Here is a 22,398-nt window from a genome sequence, read left to right as displayed (position 1 = left end):
GGTAGTGTGAACACAGGTTAATCTGGAAACAGTGCTCCATGTAAATACATCTTTACTGATTATATTAATTGATCCAAGTGAGAACTGAATGGATTCATGTTGTAAACTGGATCAGCTTGTTCACTGGTTCATTAGTTGAGACTAAAGAATTAATTGTTAGTTAATCTGAAATAATGTGTTTTAGGTAATTTTTTTGCTGATTGCTAAAAATGTTTTACATGAATGTAATCTGTACTACAGTTTGCAATCATGTTGGAATTCTCCTGATGCTTATAAATACTTTTGATGTACAGTTAAACATAGTGAAAGTGCTATATAGATGCTTTAATTTGTTCATTCGTTCCTTCATTCATGTCATTCATAAGTCCTCTCCCGTGGCCCTCTCATTTGCGAAGTGAGTTATCTGCATTTTAAGTAGTTCTGTGAACTCATGACTACTACTCTTGTCACATACTGTTTTTCACATACTATACAGTAGTATTCGATTCAGATACATCATTTGGCTCATGTAGAAATTCTTTTTGAGTCAACCCATGAACCACTGAAGCAGCTGATTCAGATTACTAGATGGTTCAGTTCTGTTTGGGATGATTATCAGTGAGCAAATTTCAGCCTATTTGTCACACAAGGCTTCATAATACTCTCGGTATGGCAATTGAGTGATAGGGGCCATTTTATTTTTGGTGTGCTTTGTATTCTTTTAGAAGCTTAAAATCTCCATTCTTGTCTGAATATTATCCAAAATGTGTCCTTTTCTGTTCCCCAGTACTTTTTTTTTAACAGAACTTCAAGATTTTTGAAGACTTAGACTTTAAAGTTGTGTATGACTACTTTTATGATACATTTTTGGTGATTTATTTAGTTTGACAGCGCCAGTTCTTGTTCATTTTTGTTAAATTCATGTTCATGATATTCTTCAAGATGATAGGAGGTCGACAAAGTATTGACAGTTTTCATTTTTGTGGTATTGGGTGGCTGGGGGGTTAACTGTCTCTGTTATGTGTGTTTTCTCCTTTTTAGGGTGGTGTTTTCTGCCTACTGGCCATCACTGCACTGCATACACAATCCCAGTGTGTGCACTTTATGCTGTGTAGAAATTATTCTTACCATGCACATAAATATCAATTAGCTCACCACACCTTCATCCCTCTCTCTTCCCATCTGTCACTCTCACACACACACACACACACACACACACACACACACACACACACACACATGCACAAAAGGTTGCATACACACTCGAAAGTATATGGATGGCCTCAGGGTTAGACATGATCACAGCTGCTACTGGAAACTCCCAAATCAAGTCAGCCTGCCTGAGCTGCATAGCCCTTTAATAATTAGCAGGTGTGTGTGTCTGTGTGGGTGTATTAAAGCATAATCATTTACTGCTTAATTCAACTGCAGTCCAATATACAGCATAGCTGACCGTTTGCCTCGCTTCATCTCTCTGTTCAAGAGAGTGTGTTTTAATTTTGGGCAATTCAGCTCCCCTTTCCCTGCACCTTTAAGAGCGCGTGCCTGTTCTCGTAGCTGAAGGTCACTAAAACGCACAAAAAGCTCTCAGCTCTGCGGTCCAATATAGCGCATGCGCAGTGCCTCGGGACTCATACACTGTCAGACTGCAATATGGCGAGAATGCCTGGCAGCGGGGACCACTGCTGTAGAGAAGATGATGAACCGGACCCGATGGCGGGGGATCGGGAGAGAGACGGAGAGGAAGAGGAGGAAGAGATTGAGGAGATCCAGATCACCGGGGAAGAGGGAGAAGTGTCAGAGGAAGAAGCCGAGTTGGAGTGGGAGGAGTGCGGGGAGCCCGACAGCTGCGCTGCTGCCGTGGAAACGGAGGAAGCGGTCCTTATGCGGAATACGGACCAGCTCGAGTCCATAGCGGAGGGGGACCCGCTTTTCGGACCCGAGGGAGAGATGCACCGCTCCAGGCTCAGCGAGAACACGCGCCTGGCCACTCGGTACGCGGTGCGAATCTTTCGGGAATACCTGACAGAGAAAGCGCAAAGTACGGACTTTGAGAGCATGGACAAGCACGCGCTCTGCAAAGTGCTGCGCTCCTTCTACTCGGAGGCGCGCTCCAAAAGCGGACAGCTGTACAGCAAGTCCTCTCTCATCAGCATCCGGAGCTCGCTGAACCGCTACTTGAACGAGCCCCCCTTTTGCCGCACGCTGGACCTCACCAAGGACCCCGAGCTGCGCAGCGCCAACCTCGCGCTCGCCGCGGTCATACGCAAACTGGAGGAGCAGGGCGCCGGTCCCGTGGTGCAGAAACAAGCCATCACGCGCTCCGACCTGAGAAAACTCTACACATCGGCTGTGTTCAGCGCCAGCTCGCCGTTCGGGCTGCTCAACAAAGTGTGGTTTGAGACTTGCATGTACTTCTGCACGAGGGGGCGGGAGAACCAGCGCGAGCTCGAGGAGGACTCTTTCGGACTCGCTGTGGACGAGGACGGACGCAAGTTTGTGTACTTTAAAGCGCTCGGGCCGTACCACAAATCACGTTCCGCCTCCTGGACGAAAAAGAGGTCGGACACGGACGACGACAACCTTCCTCGCATGTATGAGACTGCCACGGAGTTTTGTCCGTACGCGAGCTTCGTCAAGTACCTATCAAAGCGCAATCCTCTCTGCAAGGCTTTTTTCCAGCGCCCGCGAGATCACTGCAGCGACACCGACACGACCTGGTACGAGAATAAAGCCATCGGCAAGAACCTGCTGGGCACGAGAATGCAGATGCTGTCGCGGGCCGCCAAACTGTCGAAGACCTACACCAACCACTGCATCGGCGCCGTCTCCATAGCAACGCTCAACGGCATTGCGGGCATTGGGTCAAAGTTAGCGCCTCTCCGCGCTTCTCCGGAAACGGTGAACGGGGCACACGTGCTGCACTGCGAGGACGAGCTCGAGCTCAAACCGCAGAAGCAAGTGACCAAACGCCCGCGAACGCTTGTCTATCCGGTAAGCGTTGCGGGACCCGGGGCATCGCCGAAAAGACAGTGCGCGCGCGCGGACACTCCGACTGTCACAGCGCGAGTCTCCTCTCGCTGCGAGCCGGGAGAGAGTCCTCACATGCTCCCCTCACAGGTAACAGCGATTTCATGTCTTTAGCACGCAGACAGCACGCTTTTGGCTCTTAGAAAAAGCGCTAAATACTGCTTTAAATGGGTTTTACAAGCGACTGTGTTGTCTGTCAATCACACCAGTCAATGGACAATTGTGTTTTCACAGCGAGCGTATTTATGCAAATGAATGAATTAAAGCAACAACCGTGGGATGTCAGATTTGACTCATCTGTGTGTCATTTTGCATGGAGCATTTGTCAGCAAATCCCTGATTTACGACTTTATCCTGATGTCGATTTTCATTCTGTTTCTGTTAAACTCAAGAGTGAGCTTTCAGTCAGAAACTTATCTGTCATCAGTAACACACTGTGTACGTTTTTTTATGTTTCTCATTTAAAATCATTGGAGTTTATCTCTGTTTTTAAGGATTATCTGGTTAGACTGAGATTAAATACTGGATTTCTTTTATACTATTGGTCGCTAAAGTATTGGACGCTATTTAAAAGTTTGGAACTATTTGAAAAAAATCATCAAAAGTTATTAAAACAGAAAAAAGCAGGGATATTGTCAAATATTATTTTAATTTAATATGTAAATGTTTCCCAGAGATGGGTTGCAGCTGTAAGGGCATCCGCTGCGTTAAACATATGCTGATTAAATTGGCGGTTCATTTCCATGTGGTGACCCCAGATTAATAAAGAGACTAAGCCGAAAAGAAAATGAATGAATGAATAAATGTAAATATATTTTTACAAATGTAATTTATTCCTGCGATTTAAAGCTGTTTTTTCAGCATTATTACTCCTTTTCAGTGTCACATGATCCTTAAGAAATCCTTGTAATATGCAGTAGATTTTGTATACAGTTATATGGGTACTGTCATCAATAATGTTCTCATTATTTTCTTATTTTATTTTAATTTTTTGTTTGATAAATGGAAAGCTCAAAATAAAAGTATGTATTTAAAATGTAAATATAAACGCCAGTGTCCCTTGTGATCAGTTTAATGAATTTAAGTATTTTAAAAGAAATAAAATCTTGCTTTGGTTATTATTAAGTTTTAACAAAATACTGTAACATTTATAACTATCATAAATTATTTAAAAACTTAAGATCTGATGCTGAACGTTGAGTTTTGAATGACCTTTTACGTTTCAATTACCTTTTAAAAGCTATTAAGCTGAAATATTTCACAATAGTACGTTATTTATTATGTTTAAAAAGCTAAAAAGAATGCAGCCTTGAGAGACTTCTTTCAAAAACATCCAAAAATCTGGATGTTTTGACCAAACTTTTGACATGTAGAGTATTTCCCTATTCATCTTTCTTTCAGCAGCACACTTTCCACACTTTTCTTATGCTGGTGAATATTATTCAGCTTTGTAAGTAGGCTACACTAAAAACAGATGCTGATTTCCTCACCCTTCAGCATGAAGGTGAGTGTGGAAAATAAAAGCGTTCATTGCCTGAGGAGGAATGAACTGACATTGCACCTGTGCAGGTCCCAACCAAAAACAAGTGCTAAATATAATACTTGAGACAAGCTGATTGTAGCGTGTTGTTCGTTGGTTGTTCATTGCTTTACAATACTGCACTAAAGAAAGAAAAGGTTTATACCTGCCCTGTTTTATACAGCCCCAGCTACATTTTCATTAAAATACCCAAGCATTATTTTCTTTTTGTAGCTACATACAAAAGTGTTGTGTAGTTATGTACTAAAATCACATCATGTATCAGTCTTTAAAAAGTTTTGGGGTAAAATATATATTAGCGACCCCTAGAGGTGAAAGAGTCCTAAAGAAGCATCCTGACAAACCTGAAAGTCCTTGTCAGTTATGGCACTTGATGATTTCAGATTCACGTCTAATTATACCCCTGTGTTCCCTCCTTTCTAATTAACTGATGTAAAGTGAGCCAGTGCTGTCTTCATATCTTTTTGCAGATGGGTTAACAGAGAGTTTGACTGAAACTTTGATAGATGTTTTGCCTCTTGCATCCATTAAGTCATGCAGATTAGTTAGGTGTATCCTTTTATGGTGTTATTCTTTTCTTTTATTATTTGAATTTTCAGGTATACCATACAAAAGTGTCATATACTCACCAAAGCTGCATTTTTTTTAAATTAAAAACACTGAAAAACACACAATATTGTTATATATTATTGCAATGTCAAATCACTGTTTACAATATACATATAAACATATTTTTAAAATGAAATTTAATGGATATTACAATGTTATTGATGTCTGGGATGTCAATGCTGAATTTTCAGCATCATTACTCCAGTCATCAGTGTCACATGGACAGAAATTTACGTCAGAAATCAATCTAATATGCTGACTTGGTGCTCAAACAACACTTATTTTACATTTCAAAAAACAACTGTGCTGGTTAAGATTTTCTGTACACATGAATAATACACATTAATACAGATGAATAATACACATTTAGCTTTTTTTATTTATATTTATATTGAAAAAGACTTTACTTTCACTTTCAAGAGTTTAGTACATCCATGCTAAATCAAACTATTGAAAGTATTTTTTTTTCCTTTTTAAGTTTGAGCGTAAATTTTTGGACTATGTATATTTTTATAATCTTTGAAACATTCGTAGATCATGAGTGGGGCCAGACCAACACAATCTCATGGCAATTCATAACTTTTTGATTTAGTGTCTAATTCGTATGAATTCATACAATCTAATTTGTACAATTTAGTACGATTTGCTCATCCCCCAATGATGGTTGGGTTTAGGGGTGGGGTTAGGTGCCACGCCTCCTTTTTAAATTCATACAACTTGTATGTTCGTACGAATTAGCCACTAAACTTACAAAACGTAATACTTATGTTTTCTCGTGAGATCAGGCTGGCCAGACAGAATCTGCAGACATTTTTTGCTATTTCTGCTGAGAATTTTGTTAAAAATCTGAAGATTTATGCAGAATTATTTTGTGAGTATCGTAACTAAAAACTTCATTAATTCAATTTCTTTACGGTTTAGGCCCTTTATTAATCCGGGGTCGCCAGAGCGGAATGAACCGCCAACTTATCCAGCACATGTTTTACACAGCGGATGCCCTTCCAGCTGCAATAACTAAAAATTTAATATATGAAATAAAAAACTCCAATTAGATTAACTTATTTGGTAAGTAAAGCAAGTCTCAAATAAAATATCAACTATATCACAATAATATTATTAAAATTAATTTTAAAACTGAATAAATATAAATTTACCCACATTTTCACTAGTAAGTACATAGACTCAATGATGGGCTAAAAATCTGTGGATTTCTGCACGCATAATAAACCTTATACAAAACATAAGTATTAAGGTTTATACTTTACTCTAAAATAACACTGACCACTGTTAATAACATTTTATTCTAAATGTATGTATTCATTTTTATATTTAAATTATATATCCCAAAGACCTTAAAAGTGATAAAAAATGTTTTATATTATTTAAAAATGTAAACGACGCAGTGGCGCAGTAGGTAGTGCTGTCGCCTCACAGCAAGAAGGTCACTGGTTTGAGCCTCGGCTGGGTCAGTTGGCGTTTCTGTTTGGAGTTTGCATGTTCTCCCTGCGTTTGTGTGGGTTTCCTCCGGGTGCTCCGGTCTCCCCACAGTTCAAAGACATGCAGTACAGGTGAATTGGTTAGCCTAAATTGTCCGTTGTGAATGAGTATGGATGTTTCCCAGAGATGGGTTGCAGCTGGAAGGACATCCGCTGCGTAAAACATGTGCTGGATAAGTTGGCGGTTTATTCCGCTGTGGCGACCCTGGGTTAATAAAGGGACTAAGCCGAAAAGAAAATTAATGAATGAATGAGCTCTGCTTGATTTGTAGACATTCAACATGTACAACATTGTTCTCATACAAAAATCTATTTCATCCACTTTAAAACACATTTTCAGAACTCCAAAATGCCATTGGTGTGTAACTGTCTGAAGTGCAGTGTTGTTTTGTGTAAGCAAAGCAATTTGACCAACTTTATCTTGAATCATAAATAATATATAGAAGTATTCATTTTTTTCATTTATTCAATGGCAAAAAAATGTATAGATCAGCTCACTAGTGTTATTATGATTACCGGTTTTAAGGTACAGTAAACCACTGTAAATTTTGATGGTTAGTATTACACGGTTAACAATTTTTGCATTTTACTCTAGGACAGTTGTGCAATATGTTACTGTATTTTAAAGTTGCATTGTAAACAATTACTGTATATTTTACAGTAAGGATATACAATATTGTAAATGCATACACATCAAGGTACTTGGTGCTGTAAATATAACAGTATTTTTTCTGTAATTGATTTACAGCAAGTTACTGGTGAACTAAACTAACATAAACTGAATTTGACTGTAGGACAGTTATGCAGTATGTTACTGTATTTTGAAGTCGCATTTTAAAAATGACTGTAAATAAAAAAATAAATATACAGCAAGATAAATGGTGCTGTAAATGTAAATGCAGTATTTTTACTGTAATTGATTTACAGTAAGTTACTGGTGAACTTCTGCCAGTAAGTTACTGTAAATTCTACAAGAAATTGTTAACAGTGATACAGTTTCAAATTTTCATTGTTATTAAAACCATTATGGATTGTGGTGATTTTGATAACTCATGCTCAATTCCTTATTAATGAAAGGCAGCAATGTAAATCATTTTTATACAGAGCAGAGTACGGTAACTGTTGAGAATATTCAACTGAAGGATGACTTCACAAAATGAAAACTCAAATCAATTTGCAATATAGGTAAGAATAATGGCAATATTTCATCAAATCGGGCAAATATTGTGAAAAACAATGCAAACATGGATTCTTGTGAAGTTTGGGCCCTTGTCTAAGTGCAGGTTTAACACACAATACCTTGAATTACCTACAAGAACACACACAAAAGAATGCACATGAATTAATACAAACATAAGTAAACAAATCCAGTATGCAGGGATCCATATTTACATTGTCACAAAATTGTATAAAGCTGCAAATGACAGTTTTCAGATACCAAACTTGGTCGAATAAGTGTGTGACTAATATTTGGAAATATTTCAGGTAACTTTAAGAAAACCATTATAATATTAATAACCTTGATAATTATGGTCACTATACTCATGACACGAAATTTGCATACCATTACAACCCCAGAGCTCACCTTTAAAAAGCTCTGAAAATACTTTAATAATTAACCTTCCCTGCTTGTTTATTCAGAGCAGCCACAATCCCAGTGCAAACTTTCTTAAGTTGGTGTCAACTGTCAACATCTCTCCAATTAGCTAATGGCAGAGTCTGCATCTCGCCCTTCTCCGACTCTTAGCAGCATCCAACACACAGGAATAGCAAATAGTTCCTGAAACACTTATTTTCACTATATTAAATTGCAGTTATTTACTGCACTGAACCAGCTTTGTTTTTTTCAATTATATTATTTGGTGTACAAGTTGACAGTATACTTTAAAAGAAAAAATCTTTCAGAAACCTCTGCCAGATGAATAAAGGCAAACATTTTCCACCCCATGCTCTCGTTTTCCTCACTGTCTACACCGCACGCATAAAAATAAGATTTTGCATAAGAAAATGCCTCTTTGACCCAAACCGGTCTCCCTGTAGGCATAACGCCGCGTTTGGCCACCATCAGTAAACTGCACCCAGTTGTGCCAGAGATGTTTATCATTAGTGCATTAATGCGCTAGCCTGAATACATGTTTACTAGCTCATGTTCTGTGTATTACGAAGGGTTAATGCTTGTTTTTTTCAGGTCGCTGTATAAGCCGGCGCGCTGAACTCATTCTCTCAGCATGTTTCATTCTGTAAGACAGTCGACTCAGATAACATTACTCTGCTCTGGGCGAAAAATGCATCGATAGTGCACAAAGTACACAAGTATACTTATGTTACAGTTTACTTTTCTCTGTTTTTCATCTTTTAGAAGAAACTCTGCCTGTGGCTGTTTCATCGGGCCTCGGTAGAAAGTGACCATTGAGATTTAGCAAACAGTTATTTCCCAGTACAAGCAGATATTACGGCAGACGGAGGCCGTGGAACGAGCATAATGAGTGTCTGACTACTGTAATGTGGTTTAGTGCTGACAGTGAAATTACCATTAATGCCATAACGGCTAGATTTAATTATATCAACTGGTGCGTTGCAGTGCAGTTGTCAAGGTACAAGTGATTATCTGGGTTTATTTTGTGAACCATTTAGCGCTGTTTTCTCATTCCACGCTCGTGACACATTAACCGAAATAAAGATGCAGCTTTAAAATGTTCTGGTTAAATCCTTAAACATTTCTTATTCCAGTTTAGTGTGAAGAGTTTAGTGAATTTAGGGATAATTCCCTGAAGTGTGCAAACCCTCATAAAGCATTCTGGTTTGTTTGGACCAAAAAGGGATGCATAAACATTTCTTAAAAAAAGAAAGAAAAGTGCTAAGTAAATAAAACTTTGCAGATGCTTTACACAATTATTATTTGTTTAAGAGATATGGCCAGGGTGGCACGGTGGCTCAGTGGTTAGCACTGTCACCTCGCAGCAAGAAGTCCCGGCTGGGCCAGTTGGCATTTCTGTATGGAGTATGCATGTTCTCCCTGTGTAGTAACTATAGTTGAATAAACTAAATTGACTTTAGTCTATGAGTGTGTGTGTGTGTGTGTGCGTGCATGCGTGTGTGTGAGAATGCGTGTGTTTGGGTGTTTCCCAGTACTAGGTTGCGGCTGGAAGGGCACCTGCTGCACAAAACATATGCTGGAATAGTTGGTGGGTCATTCTGCTGGGGCAACCTCTGAAATAGAGACTAAGCCAAAGGAAAATGAATGAGATACGGCCATAAAGTTTGTTTACACGTTTTGTGTTGGGGTCATTTGTATGGAGCAACTTTTATGTCATATAGTTTCATTTTTACGATCATCTGTTATACCGTCCATATATTACAGGCTTTCTGCGGGTCTTAAAAAGTCTAAAAATGACTTCAATCTCAAATCTAAATTTAAGGCTATAAAAAGTCTTAAATTTACTGAAATATTGTGTTGTAGCTCTTAAATCTTTTTTAAAAAGATCTTAATTTTGCTTTGTTTATGTATTGCTATGCAATCTGGCCAAAACCCATACAATCACCAACAATCCATCTCAATAACACTTTAATTTTTTATTTAAAAAGGTAATTTTTAACTCAATTTACTTTAATGGTTAAATTATTTTCTTTACAATAACATTTGTTTAAAAGTGCTCCATGTATTTACTGCTGAGGACACTGACCTGGACAGATTGTTGTGCATAGATTTAGTTTATTATAGTTTATGTTTATTAAGAAAGTTTATGTTGGAAAAAAAAGTGTATGGATACAAGTAGAGCTTGCTTGTTTTTAGACAGTATTTAAAATATTTTGCCAAGAAATATCTAAATGATTTTATTAATTTATTATTGTATTATTAAATGTATTAAAATATAATTTTTTGGATTTTTTTTTTTCAGTTTTTTGATAGGGCAAATAAAAATCTTTTCCATCTGCGCCACTTGAAAAATTCCTTAGCACTTAGCCCTTTATGAGTCTAAACTTTCATTCATAATGGTCTTAAAAATGTCTTTAAAAGTCTTAAATTTAACTTGGTGAAACCTGCAGAAACCCTTTATTAGTGTGCAAAAACATTTCTAATACTTATTTAGCTGTCAGCATTTACATTTACATTTAGTCATTTAGCAGACGCTTTTATCCAAAGCGACTTACAAATGAGGACAAGGAAGCAATTTACACAACTATAAGAGCAGCAGTGAACAAGCGCTATAGACAAGTTTCATGTGTGTAAAAGTCTAAGAAGCAAAACATTAGTAGAGAATTTTTTTTTTTTTTTTGAGAGAGAGAGAGAGAGAGAGAGAGAGAAGGCACAGTTAGTGGTATAGCCAGAGAGGCAGTTGCAGATTAGGAAGGAAAGTGGAGACTAAACAGTTGCGTTTTTAGTCGTTTCTTGAAGACAGCAAGTGACTCTGCTGTTCTGATGTAGTTAGGGAGTTCATTCCACCAACTGGGCAGATTGAATGTGAAATGTATGTATGTATGTATGTTTGTTTGTAAAAAATATTGTCTCTTTATGTTTCTCACCCATTTTGGGGCAGAATTTTTTTCAGCATGTATGTTTGTATGTTTGTAGCATGTATGTTTGTAAAAAATATTGTCTCTTTATGTTTCTCACCCATTTTGGGGCTGAATTTTTTTCGATAAACATTGTTGAACATTGCAAGATTTGCTAGTGAAAAACCTTATATATTTTTTTATCAAGGCCTTTCATCAAAGTTGTCTTGAAACTATTGAACTATCCCCATTCATCTAGGACAATTTTGAAAAAAACCTTTTGGATCCACAAAGTTGACTGCTGTATATATTTCTTATGTTGGAAATTAAAATGTAGGTTTTATGAACTTTTTTTGAGCAATCATAAGTTATACAGTAAATTTCATTGTAATGGAAATGAGTTAGTGTAGTAATACCATCATAAACAAATAATAACAAAGAAAATCATTAATGAGAAGGTGCAGATTTGATGTTACAGTATATGGCTTTAATTGAACACTATAAAGCTCTGATTGGTTTTCACTGGTGATGTAGAAATAAACATGCAAAGTCTACATGAAATAAAAATTAATGACAGATTTTTTTTTGTTGATCATTGACGAAAAGTATTACAAAGACAACGGCTGTCTTTGTAAGGTGTTATACAATTTACAAAAAAGAGACTAAATGACTTTTTTCTTTTTGACTGATGTCACAAATCTGTTTTACTACATCTGCATAGTAGTAGATATATGCATTAAAAATCATCGCATGCCTAATGGGGACTATATACAGTCAAGCCCGAATGTATTCATACCCCTGGCAAATTCGGACTCAACGTTACTTTTATTCAACCAGCACATTTTTTGTTTTGTTTTTAGACCGGAAATGACACGGGCTTCTCCCAAAAGATAATGAGATGAAGTACAAGAGTCATCATTCTGGAAAATTTAATTTTTTTTTGCTCGTTTCTCAGTGTAATGTAAAGACGAGTGGGGATCCAAACGCAGGGTTTAATTGCAGAGAATTATAAGGCAAGCAACGGTCAGGAGCAAACAGATGTCTACTACAGGCAATCCAGAGTCGTAGTCAAATATCTGGCGAGTGGTCAGAAGGCAGGCAGCAGACAACGTAAAGCAAACAAAACAAAGCAATGTTCAAACAAGGCAAGGAAAACGTAATGCGTAAAAACCGAAAACTCGTCATAATGTTCACAATCAGTATAACAAGAATTAGCAATGAGTGTCTCAAAGTGAGCCATATATATATATATATATATATGTGTGTGTAAGCAGTACTTATGTGGCATCAGCTGTGTGTTTAATCAATGGAGACTTGGAGCCGGTGTATGTGTGTGTTGCATGACAGGACTTGTAGTTCATATTGAGACAGGATTGTAGTCTGTGTAAATGTGAATGTTCTCCAGCGATCTATGAAGGTTAGATCGCTGGTGATCATGACACTCAGATTTATTTACATTTGAACAACAACTTTAAGTTAGAGTTTGCCAGCGGTATGAATAATTTTGGGCTAGACTGTAGGTGATAAAATATTCTGACAATGTTAATGTTTTTCACTGGAGTGAAATATGACTGGTTTCACGTAAACATGTCTCATGACAGTATCTATGTATGTACGTATTAGCTGGTTCAGACCACAAAACATACCATACATATCTGAATTCTGTCCAAGCAGTTATATTTTATTGTGCTGTGTGGGAGGTTATGAGGAGAAATGGACAGACAGACTCACTGTGGCTGTCATGAGATGTCTGATGCGACTTTACCAAGCTCAACATTTTTGGCTGAGCTGAGAAATATAAATGAAAATGCTATTGGATTTTTTTCAGAGAAGGTGGAGGAGCTGCTCCATATGTCCAATCCTATTTCAGTGGAAATTAAACCAACACATTGAACAACACTGCCTGTTTCAGGGCAACATTAATGTCCACTTTTCACATTCCAGTCAAATCCTGATGCATAAACGCTAATGTTTCATCTTAATTATTTGACCTTCTGCTCGCAATTGACTATAAATTATTCAGTTGATCTGATCTTAAATAATTTCTCTCTCTTTCTCTCTCAGGAAAATCGCAGCAACAGTGTGGGCATGTCGACTCGGCCTATCTTGGCGCACTCGCCGGTCTCGCCGCTGGGCACAGCTGGCATCCCCACACCTGCACAGCTCACAAAGGCCAACGCTCCCGTGCACATTGATGTAGGAGGTCACATGTACACCAGCAGCCTGGCCACATTAACCAAATACCCAGAGTCCAGGTAAATGACTATACACACACAGAGGTAAACACAAAAACTAGTGGACACTTTTCACATTTCTCGTGGTTCTCAGAAGTGGTTATTTTATTAATATCCTACGCTCTAGTAGAAAAGTGCATAATTCATGATAGCTATTGACTTTCCAAACGTAACTATAATTCTTTTCAGAAATCCCTCCAAAATAGATCACTATTTTCCAATAGTGAAATAGTTAAGACTGACTAAATTGCACTCTTTAATACATAAAACTAAGCATAGGTATTATCAAAAGTGGTGAGGTTTTGTTGTACCTGCTTAAAGATTATGTCATCATTTACTCACACTTGACTTGTTACAAACCTGTTTGAGATTCTTTTCTCTCTTGAACACAAAAGAAGATATTTTAAAGTAAGCTGAAAATCTATAACCATTGACTTCCATATGTTCTTACTATAATGGATGTCAATGGATACAGGTTCAATTACAGGTTATTTTGTGTTCAACAGAAGAAAGAAGCTCTTCTGTTAACCACTTAAGGATGAATAAATATGGAGTCAATTTTATTTTTTGGCTGAACAACCCCTTTAAAAATAAAAGTTTCAAACAACGTTTTGTTTGGAATGCCACAGAACGGGGTGTCCAAACTCCGTGTCCAAACACACCTGAACCAGCTAATCAAGAGCTGTTTCTCAAATACAAGAACACAGAGAACGACTTGCGTTCTTGTAAAGATCTTGGAAGAATAAACTCTGGAGACCATGAGAACACAGAAAGCGTCCTGTGAGGAATGAGATGCTGCGTTCGTTCTGATGGTCACATGACCTTCACGCGTTTTTAACTGAAAATTATTTAAACATTAAAGCATTCATACAACCATTTATTGTTTTTCTCCCTTTACACAATATATTCTATGCATAAAGACTTTACAAATATACGTTGCACAATATAAATAAAACTGTTTTTAATTTTAATTTCAGCAAATAAACATCCTTAATGTGTTTTTGCCTTTATTAAGATTATCATGTTAATGTTTACTTTCAATGTCTCATTTAGGGAAACTCCTGAGATAGTTTAAAATAGTAAAACTAATAGACCTTAAAATAGTTTTAAAAATTTTTTTAACTGCGCCAAAATAAAACAAAAAAGACTTTCTCCAGAAGAAAAAATATTATCCAACATACTGTGAAATTTTCCTTGCTCTGTTAAACATCATTTGGGAAATATTTAAAAAAAGAAAGAAAAAATTCAAAGGGGTTTAATAATTCTGACGTCAACTGCATGTTAAAGTGTGCCCCACCTAAGTTACTCTAGTCTAGAACCCCCAACGGATGGGGGTCAGTGGTTTCTCTTTAAAATATCTTCAACAGAAGAAAAAAACAGGTTTGCAAAGAGTGGAGTGGGAGTAAATGATAACAGAGTTCAAATATCTGGGTGAACTATCCATTTAAAATGTATTTGTGACAAAAATGACTATATAAAATGTTGCTAGATTTACAGTAACTGTGGAAGCAGATCATAAGAGTCTGAAAATATGAAATGTACACTGCACTGTAAAGCATATTCAAAGTGAAAGGTGTTCTTTTTATCCGTCAAAATCATATTTTATCCCCTGTCAGTGTCTTCTAATTCGTCTGGCAGTCAACCCAAAATTTCTAAAAACACATGTCGTCCTCTGAACACGTCTGTTCATTCACGAGTCCTTCATGATGTGTGTGTTTGCGTGTATGTGTGTGTGTGGCTTGTCTGTGCTCATTAGCTCACTGACCGGTATATTTCTGCAATGCCAAAGAGCATTATTGTCTCATCGCTGCTGACTGAGTCAAACATCAGAGCACAGGCCAAAAGGAGCCCGAAGCGCTTTGAGCCAGACTCGCGTCCTGTCTCACAACTGCTCACATGTCTCACAGTTTCGCCTCCCACCGCAGCTTACAGTGACCAAGTCTCACACATATTGTCTGATGTAGAGTCAAACAGGCCTAGGATCCACATTTTCCTATGCCCCATGATGCTTTATAGTTAACTTCTGTTTAACTGTAAACAATCAGTGAATAGTAGGGTTTTTTAATGGGTACAATGAGGTGTTATTACCTTCACAGTTCTGCCACCTGATATTAAATAGCAAAAAACTTAAAACAAGTCTTTTCAGTCCCTCCAGGATTTGTTTTAATGTATTTATGGCCTAAAATGACTGATTTTCTCATTACTCATGGCATTATTTGCTTCAATGCCTGCGTTTTGGTGTGAAATTTTTATTTTATTTAATTATTTTGAACAAGAAAAAAGACATAAAATTATACACAAAGCAATTCTTTAAACAAAATTCATTTCATCATGGTCGAAATGGAGCGGGATTATTTACCCCTACTTCAACTTATTTCTTCTTTTACTTATCTCTTCTTTTTACTTGAGATATACAGTTGAAGTCAGAATTATTAGCCCCCCTTTGAATTTTTTTTTGCTTTTTTAAATATTTCCCAAATTATGTTTAACAGATTCAGAAAATTTTTACAGTATGTCTAATAATATTTTTTCTTCTGGAGAAAGTGTTATTTGTTTTATTTCAGCTAGAATAAAAGCAGTTTTAAATTTTGTATGAACCATTTTAAGGTCAAAATTATTAGCCCTATAAGCTTTTTTTCCCGACTGTCTACAGAACAAACCACTGTTCTATAATAACTTGCCTAGTTACCCAAACCTGCCTAACCCTAACTTAATATTTTTTTTACTTGTTCAAACTACATATTTAAAATGAGCTTAAACAACACAATTCTTAAGATTTCATTGTGACAACTTAATTTTTTTATGTTCAATCCACATAAATTTGTTAAAAGGTTTAAGTTAACTTAATCAATTTGTGTTGGGACAACATGAATAAATTGTGTGGAACCCTACATTTTTACAGTGTAGTTAACCTAACTAACCGAGTGAAGCCTTTAAATGTCACTTTAAGCTGTATAGAAGTGTCTTGTAAAATATTATTTACTGTCATCATGGCAAAGATAAAATAAATCAGTTATTAGAAATTAGTTATTAAAACCATTATGTTTAGAAATGTGTTGAAAAAATCTCTCAGTTAAACAGAAATTGGGGGGGAAAAAATAAACAGTGGGGCTAATAATTCAGTGGGGCGAATAATTCTGACTTCAACTGTACATGAGCTTTACATGAAACATATTTTATCCTTTTGACATTTTTGACAATTTGTGACATACAGTGCTCAGCAGAATTGAGTACACCCCATTTTGAAAATGATTATTTTTATCCATTTCTCAGTGATTATAGGTAATATTATTGATGCATTTAAACAAAACAAACTTCTAAAGAGATATATTTATTAAATTAATATTTTAGTCACAGAACATCTTTAGAAATGGAAAGATAATACAATTAAATTCATGTAAAATATTGGGAAAAAAAAAGACAACCTACAGCATTTCAACAAAATTGTATATATTTTTTGTTTCTCTTGATTTTTGCAATTTTTGGAAATTTTATTTAACATTTTTCCCTAACATATAAATTTGGCATACAAAATTTTAAACCATTAATGTAAGTTATTTTGTTAGATAAGCTCCAGATTTGGCTTCAATACAGACTAAACTAATGTATATGCACAAATATATTATTGTAAAGCTTCCTATAGAAAATAATAATTTAAATGAGACATTTGTGGGGGGTGTACTCGTATATGCTGAGCGCTGTATCATAACATTGACCCAAAAAATACATCGCATTGCAAACAGCCATTTACCTTATTCATTTAGTTTTTTTCAATCACATCTATTCATCAAAATATTTCTTTAATTATAAATATTTTTTTTTACATTTTCTGTGTTTTTAAAATCACCTTTATTAATCATTATATTCCTCTAATATATATATATATATATATATATATATATATATATATATATATATATATATATATATATATATATATATATATATATATATATATATATATATATATTTATATATTTATTAAAATATTAAATAATATTTTAGTCACGAACATATTCATAAATTGAAAGACAATACAAATAAATTCAAGCAAATTATTGCAAAAAAAATTTACAACCTACACAATTCCAACTAAACCTTTATTTAAAAAAATATATTTTGTTTGTTTCTCTTGATTTTTTCCTCTTTTTAAAATTTGTATTCAATATTTTTCTATAATATATAAATTTGGGTGTGCTAGTTTTTGGAATTTATCATAAGTTATTTGTTAAATAAGCTCTAGGCTTGTGAGGAGTGTACTTATATATGCTGAGCACTGTAAATTAGATTTATATGTATTCCCCCAAATTTCATCACAATACCCCATATATGGCAACATAAGTGTGTTCTATAATACACACAATTCTTGTATTTATTTATTTTTTATAACTAACACTGTAAAAAAACACTGGATTGAACATAAAACAATTAAGTTGTCCCAAAAGAACTTAAAAATTGTGTAAATTCAGCTCATTTAATTTAAGCAGTTTGTATTAAGTAGCAAATAAATAACAATAATAATCTTAATAACAAGTAGAAATTAGACTTGCAAAATCTTAGAGTGAATGAATATTATTGACACATTGAATATTACTGTGCTCCCTTGAGTATAAAGAGAAAATAATGTAGAGAAGAGCAAAACACAGTGACCTAAAAAAATGCTTTGGCCACAGATATGCTTTTAGGTTAAAATACCAAGCGTGACATTATATTCATGATGGATAAAAAATAAAGCAGGAAACCAAACATCTCTTACTCAGTTTTCACTCTGAATATGGTTTCATCTTGTCATTTAAAAGCATTTGTTTGTTGTTTTTAAATAGCAGTTGCTCAATCTGGAAGTGCAAACCGTGATTTTGAACACTCTAATCACGTGCGGGAAAAGGTTGATAGACCTTAGAGAGCCTTTGTGATTGTCGATTAGACGTTTCCGAAAACAGCAGTGGCGTAAGTGACAGTTGTGGTCCATTCGCCCGCCGGCTGCTTTATCACAGACAGCATCGGTATGACACGGCGCTCATCAGAGAGCCAGGAGGACGCGGGGCGCTGGATGATGGTGACATTTGCGTGGTCAGGAGCGATGAAGATGATGATGATGGTGATGATGGCCACCGCCTGCAGTCTCGCCCTTCCTGATGCTGATGCAGATGCAGAGGCTACAGCTTAGGCAGACTCTGCTGACCGAAACAACTGTCACAGTCCACTGTCGGACAGTCATAGATTTTACATGAGCATGCTGGGATGACGTTTTTTTCTGTCCAGTCAAAATGCAGCAAAGTCTCGCATACCCACAATAGTATTCGTCAGATTCAGTTATTTGATCTGCAAACTAAGATCTTGTTAATCCTTGTGTTAAAGCTCCAACACTGGGCACAGTCAAATCAAGACTTAAAACACATCTGTTTAGCTTTACCTTTACTAGGTGAGCACTGTGCTACATCCGACAGATCGCACTATTATGTCTTTCTTTTTCATTCCTTTAAGACTTGTTTTTAACACATTTTATGTTTTTAATCATTTTTATTCTCTGTTGTTTTTTCTCTTATACTTGTCTTTTTTTATTCTTATTTATGTAAAGCACTTTTAATTACCATTGTGTATGAAATGTGCTATATAACTAAACTTGCCTTGCCTAAAGTCTTAAAAGATTATCAGATAAATTAGTTTATGCTTAATTGAATTGTGTTTTCCCCCTTAATTTTCAAAAATCAATACAGACAATTGTGTTGGCATCATTGGTTCCATGAAGAATCTTAAATATCCATCGAAACCTTTCATTCCACAAAAGGTTCATTAAAGGGTTTGTTTGCCCATGATAAACATTCTGTTATTATTTAATCACCCTTGTGCTGTTCCAAACTGTTTTAGACCAGGGTTCTCAAATTGGCCGGGGGCCTATATCAGTGACTGACAATTCATTGGAGGGCTGCTTTAACTTTCAAGCACAACAAAAAAGTGAAACCTGATGTAATTGATGCACTCAGACATTCTTCCCCAGAGTATATGCAGTCAAAGATTCTTCTTTTTGTTTCTTGTAGAAATTGAAGGGGTAGTTTAAATTGCTATGAAAATATTACACTTTAATAGTAGGCATAATAATGATAAGTATTATTCTGTCCCAATCAATTGTTGCTTTACCAAAAGTTTTAACAGAAGAAAGAACAGCATAAAGTAGAACTAGTGACATTACTGGCAATTGTTCTTCTCAATATCTTTTTTTTTTTTGTTGTTGTTGTAAAACTACTAAAACTACAACAAAGAAGGGAAAAATATTTAGTCAAATTTTACTAATGCATATTTTTTAATTAAAAAATTATATGAATATGAGGAATATCTATTAAATGAGATGAGACTATTTGAATCAAATATTAGCAAAACGATCATATTTACACCACCATCATAACGTGTAAGCCATGGAAATGTGTTTGTACAACACAATACAGATGGTAAAAATACAACTAATTATAATCAAATGACCCTTGAATATTTTGATATTTTGAAGCAAAAATTTAGCATTAGTAAAAATAGAGCACTAACGGACATATATTTCAACGTTTAAATCAGTCCCAGAAATAATCTGCATGTGCGTTACTATCGACTGCATGCTGATAGAAACTGAAATAACCCAAACACATTACAGTACTTTAAATGTCCAGGAGGAGGCGGGTCAAATCACAAGTGGCTATATGCAACTGCACAACAATGATAGTGATTCAAAAATATATGTTTTGGGCGGCTGAATCTTGTTATATTTTTGACGACAGTTGCGGGCCGGCAGTTTGAGACCCCTGCCTTAGACCTTTGTTCATCTTCGGAACACAAATTAAGTTGAATTTGAAGTTGAAATCCGAGAGCTCTCTCTGACCCTCCATAGACAGCAACGGTCGTGAGATGTTTAAAGTCTAGAAAAGGAGCCAAAAACATTGTCAAAACATTTCATATGACTTAAGACTGTAATCATACGAAGCTCCAAGAACACATTTGTGACAGAATTTTTATTTTTAATTTTTTTAATGTTTGCTTTTGTATTCTGTTCCACCTCAGGTCAAGGTGCGCATTTGCTTCTTTTTGTACGCCATATTGTAATTAGAGTATTGCCAGCAGTCTAATAAATGCACACCCTGATCTGATGTTGAAGGCATTGGCAAACAAAGCCTTTTTTTGGTGCACAAAAGGTGTTTTTGGAGCTTCATATGGTTACATTTGGACCAGTGAAGTAACATGGAATGTTTTGACAAATTATTTGGTTCCTTTTATGGTATTTGATTTGATGCTTTGGACTGTTGCTGTATATGGAGGATGAAAAACTCAAAATATTTACTTACTTAGTCCCAGGGCAATTTATATCTAAGTTGATATTTAGCTGCACCATGTTGGTGTTTCGTAACATCAAATTTTTACGAGGTGGGTAGATAGCCCAACGCTCAACCCCCAACCTGGAGGACCAGAACATACACACATACACTACAGACACTTTAGCTTACCCAATTCACCTATAGCACATGTCTTTGGACTTGTGGGGGAAATCAGAGCACCCAGAGGAAACCCATGCGAACATGGGGAGAACATGCAAACTCCACACAGAAACGCCAACTGACCCAGCCGGGGCTCAAACCAGCAACCTTTTTTGCTGTGAGCACTACCCACTGCGCCACTGTGCTGCCGAACTATAAATATCTTACTAAAATATGTTAAAATATGTGTTGAGAAGATGTCTCTGTGTATTGTAATGTGCAACTAATAACATAATTAAGTTTTGGGAGGTCAACTAACCCTTTAAAGCAGAAAAGGATTCTTTAGGTCATTAAAATGTTCTTTGCACTAAGATATAAATATTTTCTGAAAAGTTGACTGAAAGTTTCTTTGGGGAACCAGAAATGGCATTGCTGCAAAAACCCTCTCGTGGGATCTTTTATATTTAGGATTGTATGTGCAATGTTTTTAGCATTGATAATAAGGCATATTTCTTGCACATAAAATATCCATATTAAAATGGTTCCTAAAGAATCATTTGATGCTGAAGATCATAGGGATGAGGCAGAATATTTAGCATTGACACAACAATACATGCTGTGCTATTATACATGTGTGTGTTAACTGTGTATGAAAGCAAGTTGTTGTTTAGTTACATCTGTTTATGTTAATCTCTGTCTGTTTCTCTCGGAGGATTGGCCGTTTGTTTGATGGGACGGAGCCCATAGTGTTGGACAGCCTGAAGCAGCATTATTTTATAGATCGGGATGGACACATGTTTCGCTACATATTAAACTTCCTCAGGACCTCAAAACTGCTCATTCCAGATGACTTTAAGGTATTATAGATTTACCTTTAGATCACTCTGAGTGCATACTTATATTGATGTTTAGAAAATGAAGAAATATTTCAACCCAAATATGTAGATTATGTAAGCACCACCATTTTGTTCCAAACCCATATTCTTTAATTTTTTTCTTTTCAGGAAAAACACTAGTAATTATTATACAAATAAATAAAGAATAGCTATAGAGCTCTTGTCAAACAAAAGTTCAGTGACCAGGGACTGTAGAAAAATATACATGGAGATCACATTTTTGACAACAACTGAAGAACACTTGATGGAAAAAAAATGTAATGTTGTAAGCTTAATTGCTCAGAATTTGACACAATTTTAGTTGTGGTTACAACATGCAAGAAGAAGTATTTTACTAAATAACCAGTTTTGGTTATTTAAGTTAGAGAACAGCAATGAGTGTCCCTTGAATAAACAAAAGTTTCTGACGTACAGGCCCTTGCTTTGAATGACTTTAGCACATCTGCGACAACAGGACATCACTAGTCTCTCACAGACATAACTAGTTTTTCACTGACATCACCAGTTTCTCACAGGACATCACTAGTCTCGGAGACATCACTAGTGCCTCACAAGACATAAATAGTTTCACTGACATCACTAGTCTCACAGACATCAGTAGCCTCTCACAGACATCACTAGTCTCTCATGGGACATCACTAGTCTCTCAAGGGACATCACTAGTCT

The 22,398-nt window shown here is 36.0% G+C and overlaps 1 protein-coding gene across 2 annotated transcripts in view; it reads left to right on the top strand.

The window, feature by feature from the left end:
• Positions 1-22,398, top strand: part of kctd1 (potassium channel tetramerization domain containing 1) — a 44,114-nt gene that overhangs the window by 11,868 nt on the left and 9,848 nt on the right. Inside the window, exons 1-3 of one of the 2 annotated variants that reach the window (XM_056445568.1) lie at positions 1,636-3,099; positions 13,213-13,403; positions 21,549-21,693. In XM_056445568.1, coding sequence (XP_056301543.1) covers positions 1,642-3,099; positions 13,213-13,403; positions 21,549-21,693 — 1,794 coding nt within the window. In that variant the 5' untranslated portion in view covers positions 1,636-1,641. Of the gene's footprint in view, positions 1-1,635; positions 3,100-13,212; positions 13,404-21,548; positions 21,694-22,398 lie in introns of those variants that run through there. The other variant, XM_056445569.1, reaches the window with a different exon arrangement.

Source organism: Danio aesculapii, chromosome 20 (assembly GCF_903798145.1).
Source record: "Danio aesculapii chromosome 20, fDanAes4.1, whole genome shotgun sequence".
In the NCBI taxonomy this organism is placed as follows: domain Eukaryota; kingdom Metazoa; phylum Chordata; class Actinopteri; order Cypriniformes; family Danionidae; genus Danio; species Danio aesculapii.
The sequence above is the reverse complement of the archived record's forward strand: the minus strand, read 5'-3'. Positions and strand labels throughout refer to the sequence as shown.